We start from the raw sequence: 13,171 nt of genomic DNA, 5'->3' as shown, positions 1-13,171 counted from the left end.
AAACAAGCGTCTGCTGTGCTATAGCAGTCTTTCGGATGTCTCTCTATATTTGTGTTTTGTTGGTGTTTGCGCAGCTTTTTAAAAAAAAAAAAAAAGGAAAAAAAAGAAAGAAAACACAGAACAAAAAACATCTGCTGAAATCCCATTCCAGACAGCCTGTCCAGACCTTCCCGACAGACAACCAGGTGCCGGCATCCTAATTCTCTCCCTGCAAATGCTTTGCCAACTCCTTGCCAGAGCCAACACTGAATAACAGTGACTATCACCAAAAAAAGAGACAGAAAAAAAAAATGAAGGGAAGCAGATCGCACAGTTTGCCAAGCTGCCCAGACAAGCTCTCCTCCCCAAATAATCCAAATTGATTTTGCTTGTCTCATACTTTAGTGAAAACACAAACCCAGCCCAGTAGAGGAGGAAAGTGCTGGGGAGACTCTTACGGAAACATAAGCAAAAGCAGGGAGCAGATGTGGGCTCCGGGTGTGGCTGCAGAGCGGGAGGGGAACGCAACGTTCTCTGAGGAGACAAGGTCTGCTGAGCCCCCAATGAACGCAGCAAACCAGAGCAGGAGATAAGAAGAGAGAGGGGAGCTGGAGGAGCTCCCAGACCACATCCCGCTCCGGCCAAGCTGGTTTCCAGCCCCACTGACCCCACATCCCACTTGGCATTTCCTAACGCGAGCCTGGCGGATGGAAGTGGTTCGGTGGGAGAAGCAGGAATGTGCGGTCAAAAGCAGGGGAGAGGGCTGCGACGACCGGCTTGGCTCGGAAACCCGCGGAAAGCCTGGAAGGCTTCCGGGAGCAGAGCCAGCTCCGCCGGGAGGCGCAAACAAGCCTCCCTTGTCAGCGGGGAGCAGCCCAGCGGGGCTCTTCCACGGGGTTCATTTAAGAGCAAACACAAAATGCTCAGCGTGACGGCGCGGGCGCCACAGGGAGCGCCATCTCCCTGTGGAGACACCCTGTCCGCAGTGCCACGGGGAACAAAGGGGAAGTCCAGCGCCCTCGGCGTCGCAGCGCCTTTCCCATGGCAGCAGTGGCTCCGCAGCCCCCGCGCACGCAGCCCCGGGGCCCTTTCCCAGCTGGCAGAGCCTAACTGGGAACAAACGGCCCTTTTCCTGGCAAGGGAAAGCAGTCTGTCGCGATCCGCTCATCTGTAGGATGTTTTTTTCCAGGGCTTTCAACATAAGAAATGCTCATCTCCCTATGTTGCAAGCAACACCAGAGAGGTGAGGAAACACAGCGTGGCCCCAGGAGCCGGAGCAGCAGCGAGCAGCAACCGACAGGATGTTCACAGAGGCGCGCGACGCCAACGCAGCTCCACAGTCTCCAGCGCCACAAGTGGCGTCGTCTCCAGCGCAGCCGCCAGGCAGCACCGCGCTAGGCGAGACCAGTGGAGCCCCCACAAGTGACGTGGAAGAGAAGCACGAGCCACAGGAGCCGCACCGTGGCCTTGGGGAGCTGGCGGGAGGCAGCCGAGAGGCCAGCTCAGCTCCCAGCTCCAGGCTTTCCTGGAGGGATGCTTCCCACTCTGAGGTCAGGAGGGAACAGGACACTAAGGACTGGGAACAGGGAAGGGGCAGAAAAAGGCAGCATTCAATGTCATTACTCATTCTGGCACTACAGCCACATAGCTGCTGCCTGCAGGGCTGTAAGACCCACGTCCCATCCCTGCTGAGTTCCACTGAGAAACGGAAAAAAAAAAAAAAAGAACTTTTTCTAAACAAATAAAAGGAAGAATGAGCACAGCACGGGAACAGGCCCTCTAAAGCGGGGGGGAGCTGCTCAGCGCAGGACAGCGCTGGTCTCGCGCCATGCCGGGCTCGCTCCGGCTCGCATGGGTCAGCCCCGCGCATCTCCAGAGGCCCGGGGCGCCTGGCCCCACCGCGGCGCCTCGCTGAGTGCAGGCAAGGCGCCGAGCAGGCCGCCCACTCGCACGAGCCTCTCTTGGCAGAGGGCAGCAGCCCTGCTGCAGTGCGCGGCCGGGCAGTCAGCCTGCTGATTTCTCACTCCGACGGACAGAGATGCTACAAATCCACAGCTGGGCAAGGGACAAGGGAAAATCCCTCTGCGACTGCTGGTCTGTGGAGGCCAAAGATCCGGGAAGTCGCTGTCACCTCCGCAGGGAGGTGGGAGGGAGACTCCTCCGCATCCTCCAGGACGGATCTTGGAAGAAGGCCACCCGCAAGGGCAAAACGCCCTGACCACGACACACTTCCTCTGGACTTCAGGGCAAGATATTTGCAGGGAGCGGGAAATCCCGGATGGGAGGGTGAAGGGGTGGCCACACCAGCCAGGCAGGGGGTGCCTCTCTGGTATTTTTGTCCATCAGCCCTGGTGGAAGTGGCCTTGAACACTCTCTCACCCCAAGTACCTCAGCTCAGGTCCTGCAGAGCCGATAGTGCCTCCTTGGGCACACAGGGAAAACGAAGAGGAAAACAGAGCAAGGATACCGCAAGAGGACAACTAGGAAACCCTTCCTCTACTTCCCTGCAGTCCTTTTTCCAAGGAAAACATTGCTGCTCTGTGGCTGCTAATCACTTCCAGATGGAGCAACAACATTGGGAGGCACAGAGAGCTCTCCTGGGGGGATGTGGCATGCACGGGGAGATGAAAGACCGCTCGTCTGCAGGAAGCAAAGGACACCTCAGGCATAAAAGCAAAGCAGGGAAGTGTGGCGAAGACCCAAGCCAAACTCCCCACGAGGGCATGTACTCACAACCCCACCCCAAGCGCTTCCACACGCAGAGATGCCGCACAGATTTTCTCTGTTTTGCCTGGCTGGGACGTGCAGGAAAGAGACGTTAACTTCCAGTATCGGAGCGTGATCAGTGCGCATGCAGGGCAGGGGTGGCAGGAAGAGCTGGGTCTGCAGTGTCCTCCACAACGAGCACGGGCGACGCTAGTACGCGCCAAGCGCACAGGAGGCCAAGGCTGCAATGGGCCGGAGCAGCTCCTGTTGCCCCAGGCTATGGATACCTGAATGCGCCCCAAATTTTACTCACTAGCAGAATCCAAATGCAGAGGGAGGACATTCTGGGGGACTGTTTACTGCCTGAACACCCGGCGCAGCTCTGGAAGCTACTGGTTCAAACTGCTGGAAGCTCTAGGTTGTGTAGGAGCCACATGAGGCAGAGCTCCTCTGCCGCAGTGACAGCAGCGGGTGACGGACCGGGGGTAGGCGAAGGAGGACAACTACTACAGCCTTTGTCTGCAGAGGAAACGAGGAGCTGAGTACAACGAAGACGACTGAGCTACAATTAAATACAGCTTTCACACCAAGCTTACTACCTCCTTTTGCCATACACAGCTGTCGCACGGAACTCCATCTAAGAGTTAATCTGAGTTAGGGCAGAGGGCTTCAGTGGGAGGACGCTTCCTGTTTTGTTTGCACATGTGACTTGTCCACAAGTTGCTGGTTGGAGAGAAACCGAAGATAAAATTACAGAGGGATATTCCAGGACTTTTGAGCCTAATCTCATGCTATAAAGGAGCTGGCCACCTTTAAAAGATCCCTGCAGTTTCCCAAAGGAAAGAGCAAGGAGCCACAGCAACAAACACAAAATCAGGAACTTGGCACTGATCCAGTGAAGCAGGCGCTTGTCAGGACCTGCTTTTGAGGGCCTTTGCAGCACTGCGAAGCAACCCCAGGGGCGCTTCAAGGCGCAAGGGAGCCCTCACTCACCCTGTGAAACCCCCGCTTGGCCCAAGGCAGTCCCCAAGAGACGAGTGGTGCAAAAGCTGCTTTTACGGACAGAAGAACCTGCTCCTCAGCCCTTGCTCAGCCAACGCGTGTCGCTCAGGGCACGCGGCACCCTCGGCCTGTGGCGGGGAGCCTAGGACGGCGCGGTTTGCTTGAAAAGGAGTGTGCGCGCGCACCTCGAGAGCGGGGATTCAGTGCTGCACGAGAGCCGTTTCCCCTGCGAAACAATCTCACCTGGAGCTCACAGCAGACCACAGCTTAGCAGACGCAAGGCACAGCATTAAAATTAGCCTGACACTACTGCTGCCCCCACCACACCACATCCCGCTCTCTGAGGGATGTCGTAGCAGGGCTGCCCAGGCTGCCTGTCAGGCACTTCCAGAATTGCCACCATTTTCAGTCTTTTTGCTAATGGAAGAAAAAGGATAGGGAGAGAGAGAAAAAAAAAACGGTAGTGCCTTTTTAATCAGGGTGGCAACATTCAGAAGAAGGACAGTGCTGAAGGGGAGTGGCAGCAACAGCTTCAGCATCCAAATTTAATTCGCCATTGCATGCCTGCCGAAACCTTATACTCCTCCCAAGGAGTGCCAATGCTGTAGCACTCGGGGGGGGGGGGGGGGGGAAGGCCACTGGCCAGGAGAGGAATTATTATTAAAAAGTAAAGGTCAGGCTGAAAAACTGAACCCAAGGAGAGAGTGGGAAAAAAAACAAAATCCAGAGCTCATTGACCCCTTTTCCACTCGCAAGGCTCTGCCGAAGCCTGTCCCACCTCTGCATGTTCCCGTGCTCCCGCTCGCGGCTGGCCCCGCTCCCGGGGACAGTCAGCGTGCCGGGCAGCTTATTTTATCGCTTGCTATTAACAGCTGGATGCAGATTTCCTATTTTGGATCTGTTGAGAGCCAGGCCAAAAACACCTGACCACAGCACTCCGCTCCTCATCAGATGTTTTCAGGGGGAACAAGCAAACGTGGGGAGAGACAGGGCACTCAGGAAAGCCAGGAGCCCAGGAACAAGGACGCAGCTACAGATCCTCCAGCCCACCCCACAGAGCGCCCTCCTGCCCAGCTCTCTGGCACCAGAGGGGCCCCAGCATGCTCATGAAATGGGCTCTCTATGGAGGACTGCAGCAAGGGATCAGCTCTGGGTGCCAACACCAGCCTGCTGCTGGCTCGGGTTTCCACCAGACCTGCTTGCTGAACCAGCTCAGCGCTAAAGGGCAAGCACAAGCCACTAACCCCATGGCACCCTCTTTTCCTGCCCTTACGGTTGTCCCTCAGGACGGGTCCTGCCAGGAGAGAGGGGCTCACGCTGGTGCCTCTCAGCCGTGCTGCCGCCGCCGCGGCGCTGCCTGTCTCCCCAATGCGGCACCCAGTGCACGCAGGAGCTACCATACTGCAATACTGCACCTAATAATAGGTGCAATACTGCAGCCCCTCACCCCATCACTGCTGCAAAGCAGCAGACCACTCCTCACCCTACCACTTTTCTTGCAGCCTTTCAGACTGTGCCCATCACCGGGCAATATTGCCTTCCTCCACATTCCTCTCTATTCCTGCCCGTTTGGTGCTGAGCCATGGCCTGGCATGAAAACCAGGGAGGAAAAAATCCCCCAAACATACACATACACACGCACACACATTGCCATGGCCAACTGGTAGATGTACAGACCCCCAGCGTTCTTCCTTCTGCTTTTCCTCACAGTGCCACTACCTTCAGTAACTATTTCTGGATATCATACAGGCAAGTGCCTGAAGGCCAAGGTTCCTGGCCTATTAATAAAGAAATGGTTGCCATTCCAGCCAACCCCTAACTCCGTTTTGCTTCAGTTTTAGAGCAGCCAAGCAGCTAACATGCCATTTTCTGGAGCCACAGCCAAAGTGGCAGAGCCAAGAGCACAGGCTGCAAGGAGCACCCACCATCAGATGTTACTCACTGGGGCAAAAACCCACAAAGGAGAGCTCTGCTTGCAACCCTTGGAGCCCAAAACACGACTAGCCTGATGCCAAAGCACTGGGGGAGGGCATTTCTTGCAGAAAGCCCCGGAGCTGCTCGTGGACGGGGGAATATCGGCAACAACAGGTGCCTCTGGGGCGCCGGGGCCAAGGAAAGCAGGCGCAAGAATTCCTCCCGCTCCCTTCCCGGCAGGATCCTTGCTGCTTCCCAGCAGTGCGTCCCTTTGCCCACGGCCAGCAGGGGCTTTGCAGGGACGCCCACACCAGCAAACAGGAAAGTGGTCGATAAGAGGGAAGGAAAAAAGGAAAACAAACAAAAAGAAGAAGAAAGGGTGTTTCAAAAGCCTCCTGGCAGATCCCGGGACAAGCACCCTGTGCCAGACACAAAGGAGCAGACCGTGAGGAAGAATCCAGCGCTGGAGGCCAAGCCCAAGCACGCGGGAGCGAGAGGCGTGCGGAGCGGGAACACTGTGTGCGTACGGACGCTGGACGCCGGAGCAGGGAGGAACAGGACATGCGCTGCTGCGATGGGAACGTCGGCTGCCACAGGGCGGGGAGAGCGAAGAAAGAGCGGGGAAGAAAGGAGAGGAGAAGAAAGAGAAAAGAAGGCAAGGAATCCCGGCCCCCGAAGGCCCCAGCAAAGAGCCAGCAGCTGAACGGAGCGCGCTGCTGCTATTACTGAATGGAAATTACAGCTGCTAGAAGGAATCCAGGCAGCTCTTCTGCTCAGCACAGCTTTGAAGGAGCAGGCTCCAAGCACAGCCGCTGCCGGGCACCGGGAAAGCCTGGCAAGGCGGCACCTTCCTGCCCGAGCCGCCTGACTGCCTGCAGCACTTGAGTGAATCTCCAACGGGATTGCCAAGGGAGCATTTGGTCCATGCACAAGACGGGTGAGACTCTCAAACCTCCTATTCCGCAGGCACAGGCGCACTCCACACCACTGCTCGTATCTGAGGAATCTGAGATCAAACAGCCCTCACTGGGCCCCAGGAGAGCCGGGGGACCCGCACCCTCTCCTCCCCACGAGGGAGGCTGGAGACCATCTGGAAGCTGCTCATGGCTGCTCCTAAGCAAGAGCGCTGGAGAGCAGGGCAAAACAAGGGTTTTCTCCTTCCAACGAGTCAGCGTGCTGTCATATTAATAAAATCAAACTAAGCTTAAACACACATACAGACGGTCCACCGGCCCCTCCTGGAGAACATGAGTCATGCTGTTCTCCGAGTTGTACTTTCCACTGCCAACTGTTCCTTTAGCTACTTTTATATCCTTTTGGGAGAGGGATGAGGAAACAAGACAGGCAGCCAAGTCCCCCATCTTTCCAGATCAATCATGTACCCTCTGCTGAAGCCAACGTGTTGCAGAGGAGACCATAACCAAGAACAACTTCAAAGGAAATTTGCTATACAGAAACACTATCCAAAATTAAAGGTCTTTTGCATTTTTTGCCACTTTGGAGTCTACGTTTCAGACATAGCCCAGGTGACGTATGACAAACATTTGGATCTGCACATGATACGTTTTGGGGAAAATCAGGGAAGCAGTAGTTATTTTAAGCTACACATCACACTGTCTTGCCAAGTCTGTTCCTCATCCATGGTGATCCTCTCAGTACAGCACCATCCTCTACACTGTGCTTTCACGGTGCACCCCAACAAATCATGCGGGGATGAAACGCCAAGGGAGCAGTGCCAGCTCCTGCACCCTGCTCCCCAGGGGCTGCTTACCTACGTAGAAGGTGTTGGGGGCCTGCTTGTCCCCCAGTTGCAGGTAGAGGATGTTCGTGGTCTGCGAATCATGACGAAGCCACAGGGCCACTCCGAGGATGACTCCTCCGGCCAACTGGGGAGAAAGAAGATGGAAACCACACGTTAAGCGCTGCAGTACCCACAGCAGCCCGGCCCGCACCTCTGGGCAGGAAAGACTCGCTCTTTCTGAAGCCTCCTTTGAGGGAATCACTTCAGGTATGAGAAAGGCCCTCGATTCCTGTCACGGTCCATTTCCCAGCTCGCACTTAGGTGATAACCTGAGCTTCCCTTCCAGCTTGCTGCAAGTTCTTGTTTTCCTCTGCGGCCCTGGAAGAAAAAAACCCCATCTCCCTCCTGCTATGGAAAACAGGCAGCGTTTCCAACCGCGGCAGCCTGCCCGTGTACCAGGGAGAGGTTAATGTGCTGCTGGTTTGCCACAAGACCACGGGCTGCCGCGGCGCAGGGACGGGCCTCCCAGCCCTCCTTCCCCTGCTCCGGAAAGCCCACGGCGCTGCCAACCCTTCCATTCGGCTCCTGGGGGGAAACATCTTCACCCCCTCCCAGCTCTCAACCCTGTGTCGGCCTCTTGCTGTTAGTTGTTTCCTCCATAGTTCCACGAACATTCGCTATTCCAGGTAAACACAACTCTCAGATCTACTAAAGAGACCACTCACTTACAGGAACATCCTTTTTACTTAGCCTCACCCCACCTTTGCAACGTGTTTTGAAGCATATGCAGCCTACAGCAACATTTTCCAGGCTATGGACTACATGATTCACACAGTCCTCATCGATTGCAAGACCATCTTTCACTCTGAGCCTCTGCCAAGTGATTTCCAGTTCCTGTAGGCCATTTCTTTCCTAGGAGCTGTTTTATATCACTGTTAAAACAAAATGCTAAGTCTTACCTAAGAAGCAAGAACTCTGCAAGTGAAGTTTTAGGGACCTTTTCTTTTCTTTGATGCTGTTAGCTATACACTCAGGGTTTTATAAATTTAAGTCCAAACAAAATTATATTTGCAATGAGGTAGCACATGCCTCTCATCTCACCCTCCCATTTGTATATTTTGGAAACTGGGTAGGAAGGCAAGGCCAGAGCAGGGATGAGAAAGTGTCTGGGAGAACCGTCACATCTTTCTCTCTCAAAGTCTCTCTCTGCCCCTACATTTGCTATTTTCCCCCCTCCCAGTTCACATTTCCACCTTGAGCAGACCAAAGGGTCTGCTGGTTTGGAGTTTTTGCTCGTTTCCCCCGCTCTCAAAGCGCTGCGCGTGGTCAGGCCACGGCACAACACACAACTCCGGAGGCTACCACAGATGTTTGGTGGAGCTGCTCAGCTCCACCAGCTCACTGGGTGAGAACTGCTGCCTAGCTTGAACCCAAGGCTCTTCTAGCTGGTCTCACCATGTTATCCCATTGCATATCCACCCCTTTCGAATCATTGGGGCAGGGGGAGCGGAGAAAAACACACACAAAAGGAAAAAAAAAAAAGCCCTATGAATTCAATATGACTTCTAAGAGATGCTGTAAAATCTTTTCAAATGGCGATTCAATTTCAAATGTCTTATATCCTTGTAACATCTCATTTGAAAATAAATAAATAAATACATAAAAAGAAAAAGCAGCCATATAAAGGAAAGGTAAGTATGGTACAGCACGAAGGGGGAAAGAAATGCTTTCACAAGGGTCTTTGAGTCAGGCCAGCTCAGCTACAAGGCACTACGAAGATTGCACCTGAAAAAAGAGCTCGTTTAGTAATAGCACAAAGTTTGTAAGTGAGCAGCTGCAGCAGAGCCTACATTAATGCATGGACTGGGATTTCCAAAAAAAGATGCTCAGTGGGAGCCTAACTTTGCCCTTTCTGGGGTCAGTTGGTGGTTTTCTTCCTCACGACCTGCAAAACCCAGTGATGAGATTCTTGCTGGGGTAGCATCAAAAAAAAACCCTCTATGGCAAATGCACTCTTAGTGCAGAATTCACAGTGCAGCTGGACCTTTGAGCTGCCACATCCAGTTAGTGGAAGGAAAAGACCCCCACCAGGACCTACGATCCTGCCCTTGTGGAGAAGGAAGGGATTTTTGTCAGCCTCTCTGCTCCTTTGCCGCCAAGGCGCTCAGCGTTAACACGGCTCTGCAGGAGGCAGTGCCGCTCGCCTGCCAGGACGCTGCCTTATCTCGCCTGCTTGGAGAGCCCCAGGTCCTTGCTATGGAAAAAGCAACGAACGGGCAGCCCGGGCTCTAACTCAGCTCCAAATAAGGCAGCTAGTGGCTTAGCAGAAAGTTAGCCAAATCCAGCCTGGTATTTCTCATTCATTGTCTAGGGACATAATAAAACCCATGTTTATTTATCCCTCTGGGAATAAGAAGTCTGCCCCAAAATTAATCAGCGCCGTCTTTTAAGTCAAAGGTCTTTTTGTGGCTCCCCTGGGGAACAAAGTCTCCAAGAAGATTTGGGTTTCTGTGCTGGCCTGCAGAGACTGCATAGACGGGATCGTTTTCACAAAAAGGCAACAGGCTTGGAACGAGGGCAGCACCACGCGGCAAACGCTGGTTTTGAGGAACGGGGCTCACTTCGGTGTTTCTTCACAAGTCAACACAAGTCATGTCCCATCTGCACATGGGAAAGGCCTTTTCACGATCAGAAAGACCATGGATCTAGGATGCAATTTGGCCACTTTGGATTCTGCAGGGGGGGGACAGAGATGGAGGGAAGGAAAGAAGGGAAGAGGGAAAAAAAAAATCCCTCACCAAATTGCCATAGTAACCCTGGCTTCCAGCACAGCGACTATATTTTAAAAGAGGTGACCCACAGGTCACCTCTTGTAAAATCCCGAAAGGAAAGCTGCATGTTTCCACGCAGAGAGCAGCTTTTCATATCTGCTTTCTTCTCAGTGTGAGAAATTTTGGCAGAACGAAAAACAAACGTACCGGCATTGCTCTTTGCCCTGCACGCTGCCCCGTGTGCTTAGCAGATAGCAGTATCTGAACCAGGATACAGAGGGTGAGGACTTTGTATAAATGCCTTGTGCATTTGTCTTGTGCCTTGTACAATGGCCTTGTGCAAAATGCTGGCAGCAAAGCTAGAGTAAGAGCCGTTTGCTCCAACACGAACAGCAGCAGCTGATTTAAAATGAGACGTGCATTGAAGTGCCTGAGCCACAGAAAACTGCAAGCTGTTCTCTAAAATTTATATTTTTTTCAGTAATACGCACTGAAGGGATACAGTCTCTTCTGGCTGTCAAACCCACTCCAGGAGTTAGGTCTAGCCGACTGAGGAAGCACTAGCACTATCCCCAAATATTCCAGGTTTAGCCCAAGCAACTCCCGCCCTTGCCACCCGACTTCATTTGAGTTTTTAACAGAGCACAGAGGACCGCCGAATGGAGCTTTTAATCCAACAGCAACTGGGTTTCTTAAGAGAAAATGATGTTAGCTTACTAATGAAAACAGTGCTCGGTCAACGATGAACAACTTTTTCCATGTGTCCTTCCACTACCAAAAAAAGCACAGGACTAATTACAGCATCTCTCTTTCCAAAGGAAAGAGAGCGAGAGGGAGAAGCCCCCGTCGGCTTTGCTGCGAGACTCCCTGTCCTCACGGCCCTGCGCCAGCGGGGACAACGCCAGCGAGGTGCTACCCAGAGAAGACTGCTCGGAAGCTCCCCTTCCAGGACGCACACCCCACGCATGGGCACGCTGTCCAGGAAGAAGGAAGGAAACCACACTGCAGCAGTGTTTTGCCCCTCCAGGTTCCTCTCTACCAACGCTCCCTGACCCGAGGGGCAGAGTGGCACGATCACCAGTCTGCTTCGCTTCCTACATAGCAGGCAGCGCGCGTCTCGCTGCGGCTAAGCTGGCTTGTCAACACGGCGGCAGCTCATTCGGATGCAAGCTAGGGATATCCTTTCTTCGCCATCCTACACTTCACACGACGCCAGCCCTCTCCCCACGGCCAGCTGCTGTGCTGCAGCAAAAGACAAGGCCCCCAACCCAACGCAACCCAATGCGACACCAGCCAACGCAACCCAATGTGACACCAGCCAACGCAACCCAATCCAACGCCTCTTCCCTGCCCCTTCAGAAAGCTCCCCCTGGACCTCAGTGGGAGCCCAGACTATGCCTGGGCACTGGTGCTGCCTTGCGTGTGCTGCACCCACCCTGCACACTGCGCCCAATGCGGGCGGCTCCAAGCGGGTTTCCCGGTACAGGAGAGGCAGCTCGGCACAGGCTCCCGAGCATTTCCTCCTCCCTGCAGTTTTCCAGCTTCCAAAGATTTATTGCTGCTTCCCCAGACAGCTAGACTATTCCAGCTGGATCTTGCCTGCCAGGGCTGTCCGCAAGACTTGCTTTTAACAAGGGATTTCAGAAATTCCTGCTCGGCACAATAGAGGTGGGGAGAAAAAAAAAAAAAAAAAGCCAGCGGGGCTGCTGATTAGACCCTGCTGTGGGGAGGAGGAGAGCGTCCCCCAAGATGCAGCAGCCCCCATGAAGGGGGATCAGAAGGCAACAGCGTGAACGTGTCTTCATGTGACCAAAACGCAGCACAAGCAACTTCAGTTCATGGCCCTGTGAAGGGCCCGACTTCCCTCCGCTTGCAGCAGCCAGCGTGGCTCTCTAAGCAGCTCCTGCCGCCTTCAATCCCAGTTCTCCCACCCGGCGACTCTCGGAAAACGCTCCTTGCTGCTGCAGAGCGCGGGACTGGGCAACCCAAGGGCTATGGGGCAACAGTGCAAGCCCTGCGCTGTTTCCAGAGCATTTGTAGCAGCTTGAGCATCGTGAGGGCACACGTAACCCCACACGGGGTCTGCGGAAGCCCCTTCTGGAGCCTGCCCTCCCTCCAGCAAGCCCGCAGTTCGCGTGGGGCTGTAGGAGACGGCCCCTTTCTCCCCTTCCACGGGGGCACCCTTGAAGGGACGCGGCCCTTCCGGGGAGGCCGGCCGCGGCATGAGAGAGAACGCCGATGCTTCCCAGAGGTGCCCGTGCGCCAGGATGTGCATCATCCATCGGGCCCTTCCGCTGCCACCAGCCCTCTTCCCCCGGCTCCCCCTGCACCTCTCCTGCAGAAGAGGCTTCCTGGTGAGGAGGGGGAGGAGGAAGAGGCGGCAGTGCCCACGGGGCCTCTCAGAACTGACATCCTGCGGCTAAATCAGGAGGAGGAGGAGGAGGAGGAGGAGGAGGGAGGCCAAGGTGCCGGCAGGCTCCCTCGGAAGCGCTGCCTTCCAGTTTCCCACGGAAGCGGCTGGGCATCACCCATAAGACTCCCCTTTTGGTGCTCTTCTGACCCAAAAGCGAAACGCTGCCCAGAGGGCTCCTTCCCCAGGGCCGGAAACAGCTCCCACCTCACAGCAAAAATAGGTATGAAGGAGCCTTTGGGGCAGAGCCACCTTCTCTCTCACACACGCTGGGGTTTGCCTGCGGCCAAAGCCACCACAGGTCCCCAAGCCACCTCCAAAACCACAGACATGGGACCACCTTTAGCACCAAGGGGCCAAGGAGAATAAAAATCAGACTCTCCTTTCTATGTGTAGGCAAACGAGGCAGGGGAAGATAAAATAACTTGCCAAGCTTGTGGTATTCTTGTCATACGAGAAGCCTGTCACACAGCCAGGAATTAATTGCTAAATTGGGGTTGAATACTTTACTCCCAGGTCATTTATTGCTCTCTAGACAGAAGAGCAGATATCATGTTATGAGTTGCAACAGGCACAGCATAAATAATGAAAAGACATTTTGTAGATGGACCTCATGCACCTTGCACAACAAGGAAAAGAGATTCAAGG

At 54.4% G+C, this 13,171-nt stretch overlaps 1 protein-coding gene across 1 annotated transcript in view; it reads right to left on the bottom strand.

Annotated features, from left to right (window-relative positions):
• The window catches only part of CD81 (CD81 molecule), a 31,435-nt gene that overhangs the window by 10,229 nt on the left and 8,035 nt on the right, over window positions 1-13,171 (bottom strand). The window contains exon 2 of the mRNA XM_010224834.2: window positions 7,373-7,487. Within this exon, the coding sequence (XP_010223136.1) occupies window positions 7,373-7,487 (115 nt within the window). The remainder of the gene's footprint in view (window positions 1-7,372; window positions 7,488-13,171) is intronic.

The sequence above is a fragment of the Tinamus guttatus genome, unplaced genomic scaffold (genome assembly GCF_059628265.1).
Source record: "Tinamus guttatus ecotype Peru unplaced genomic scaffold, ASM5962826v1 Tinamus_guttatus_pri_ptg000240l, whole genome shotgun sequence".
NCBI lineage: Eukaryota > Metazoa > Chordata > Aves > Tinamiformes > Tinamidae > Tinamus > Tinamus guttatus.
Note: the sequence above shows the minus strand (reverse complement) of the source record. Positions and strands in the feature narration are given on the sequence as shown.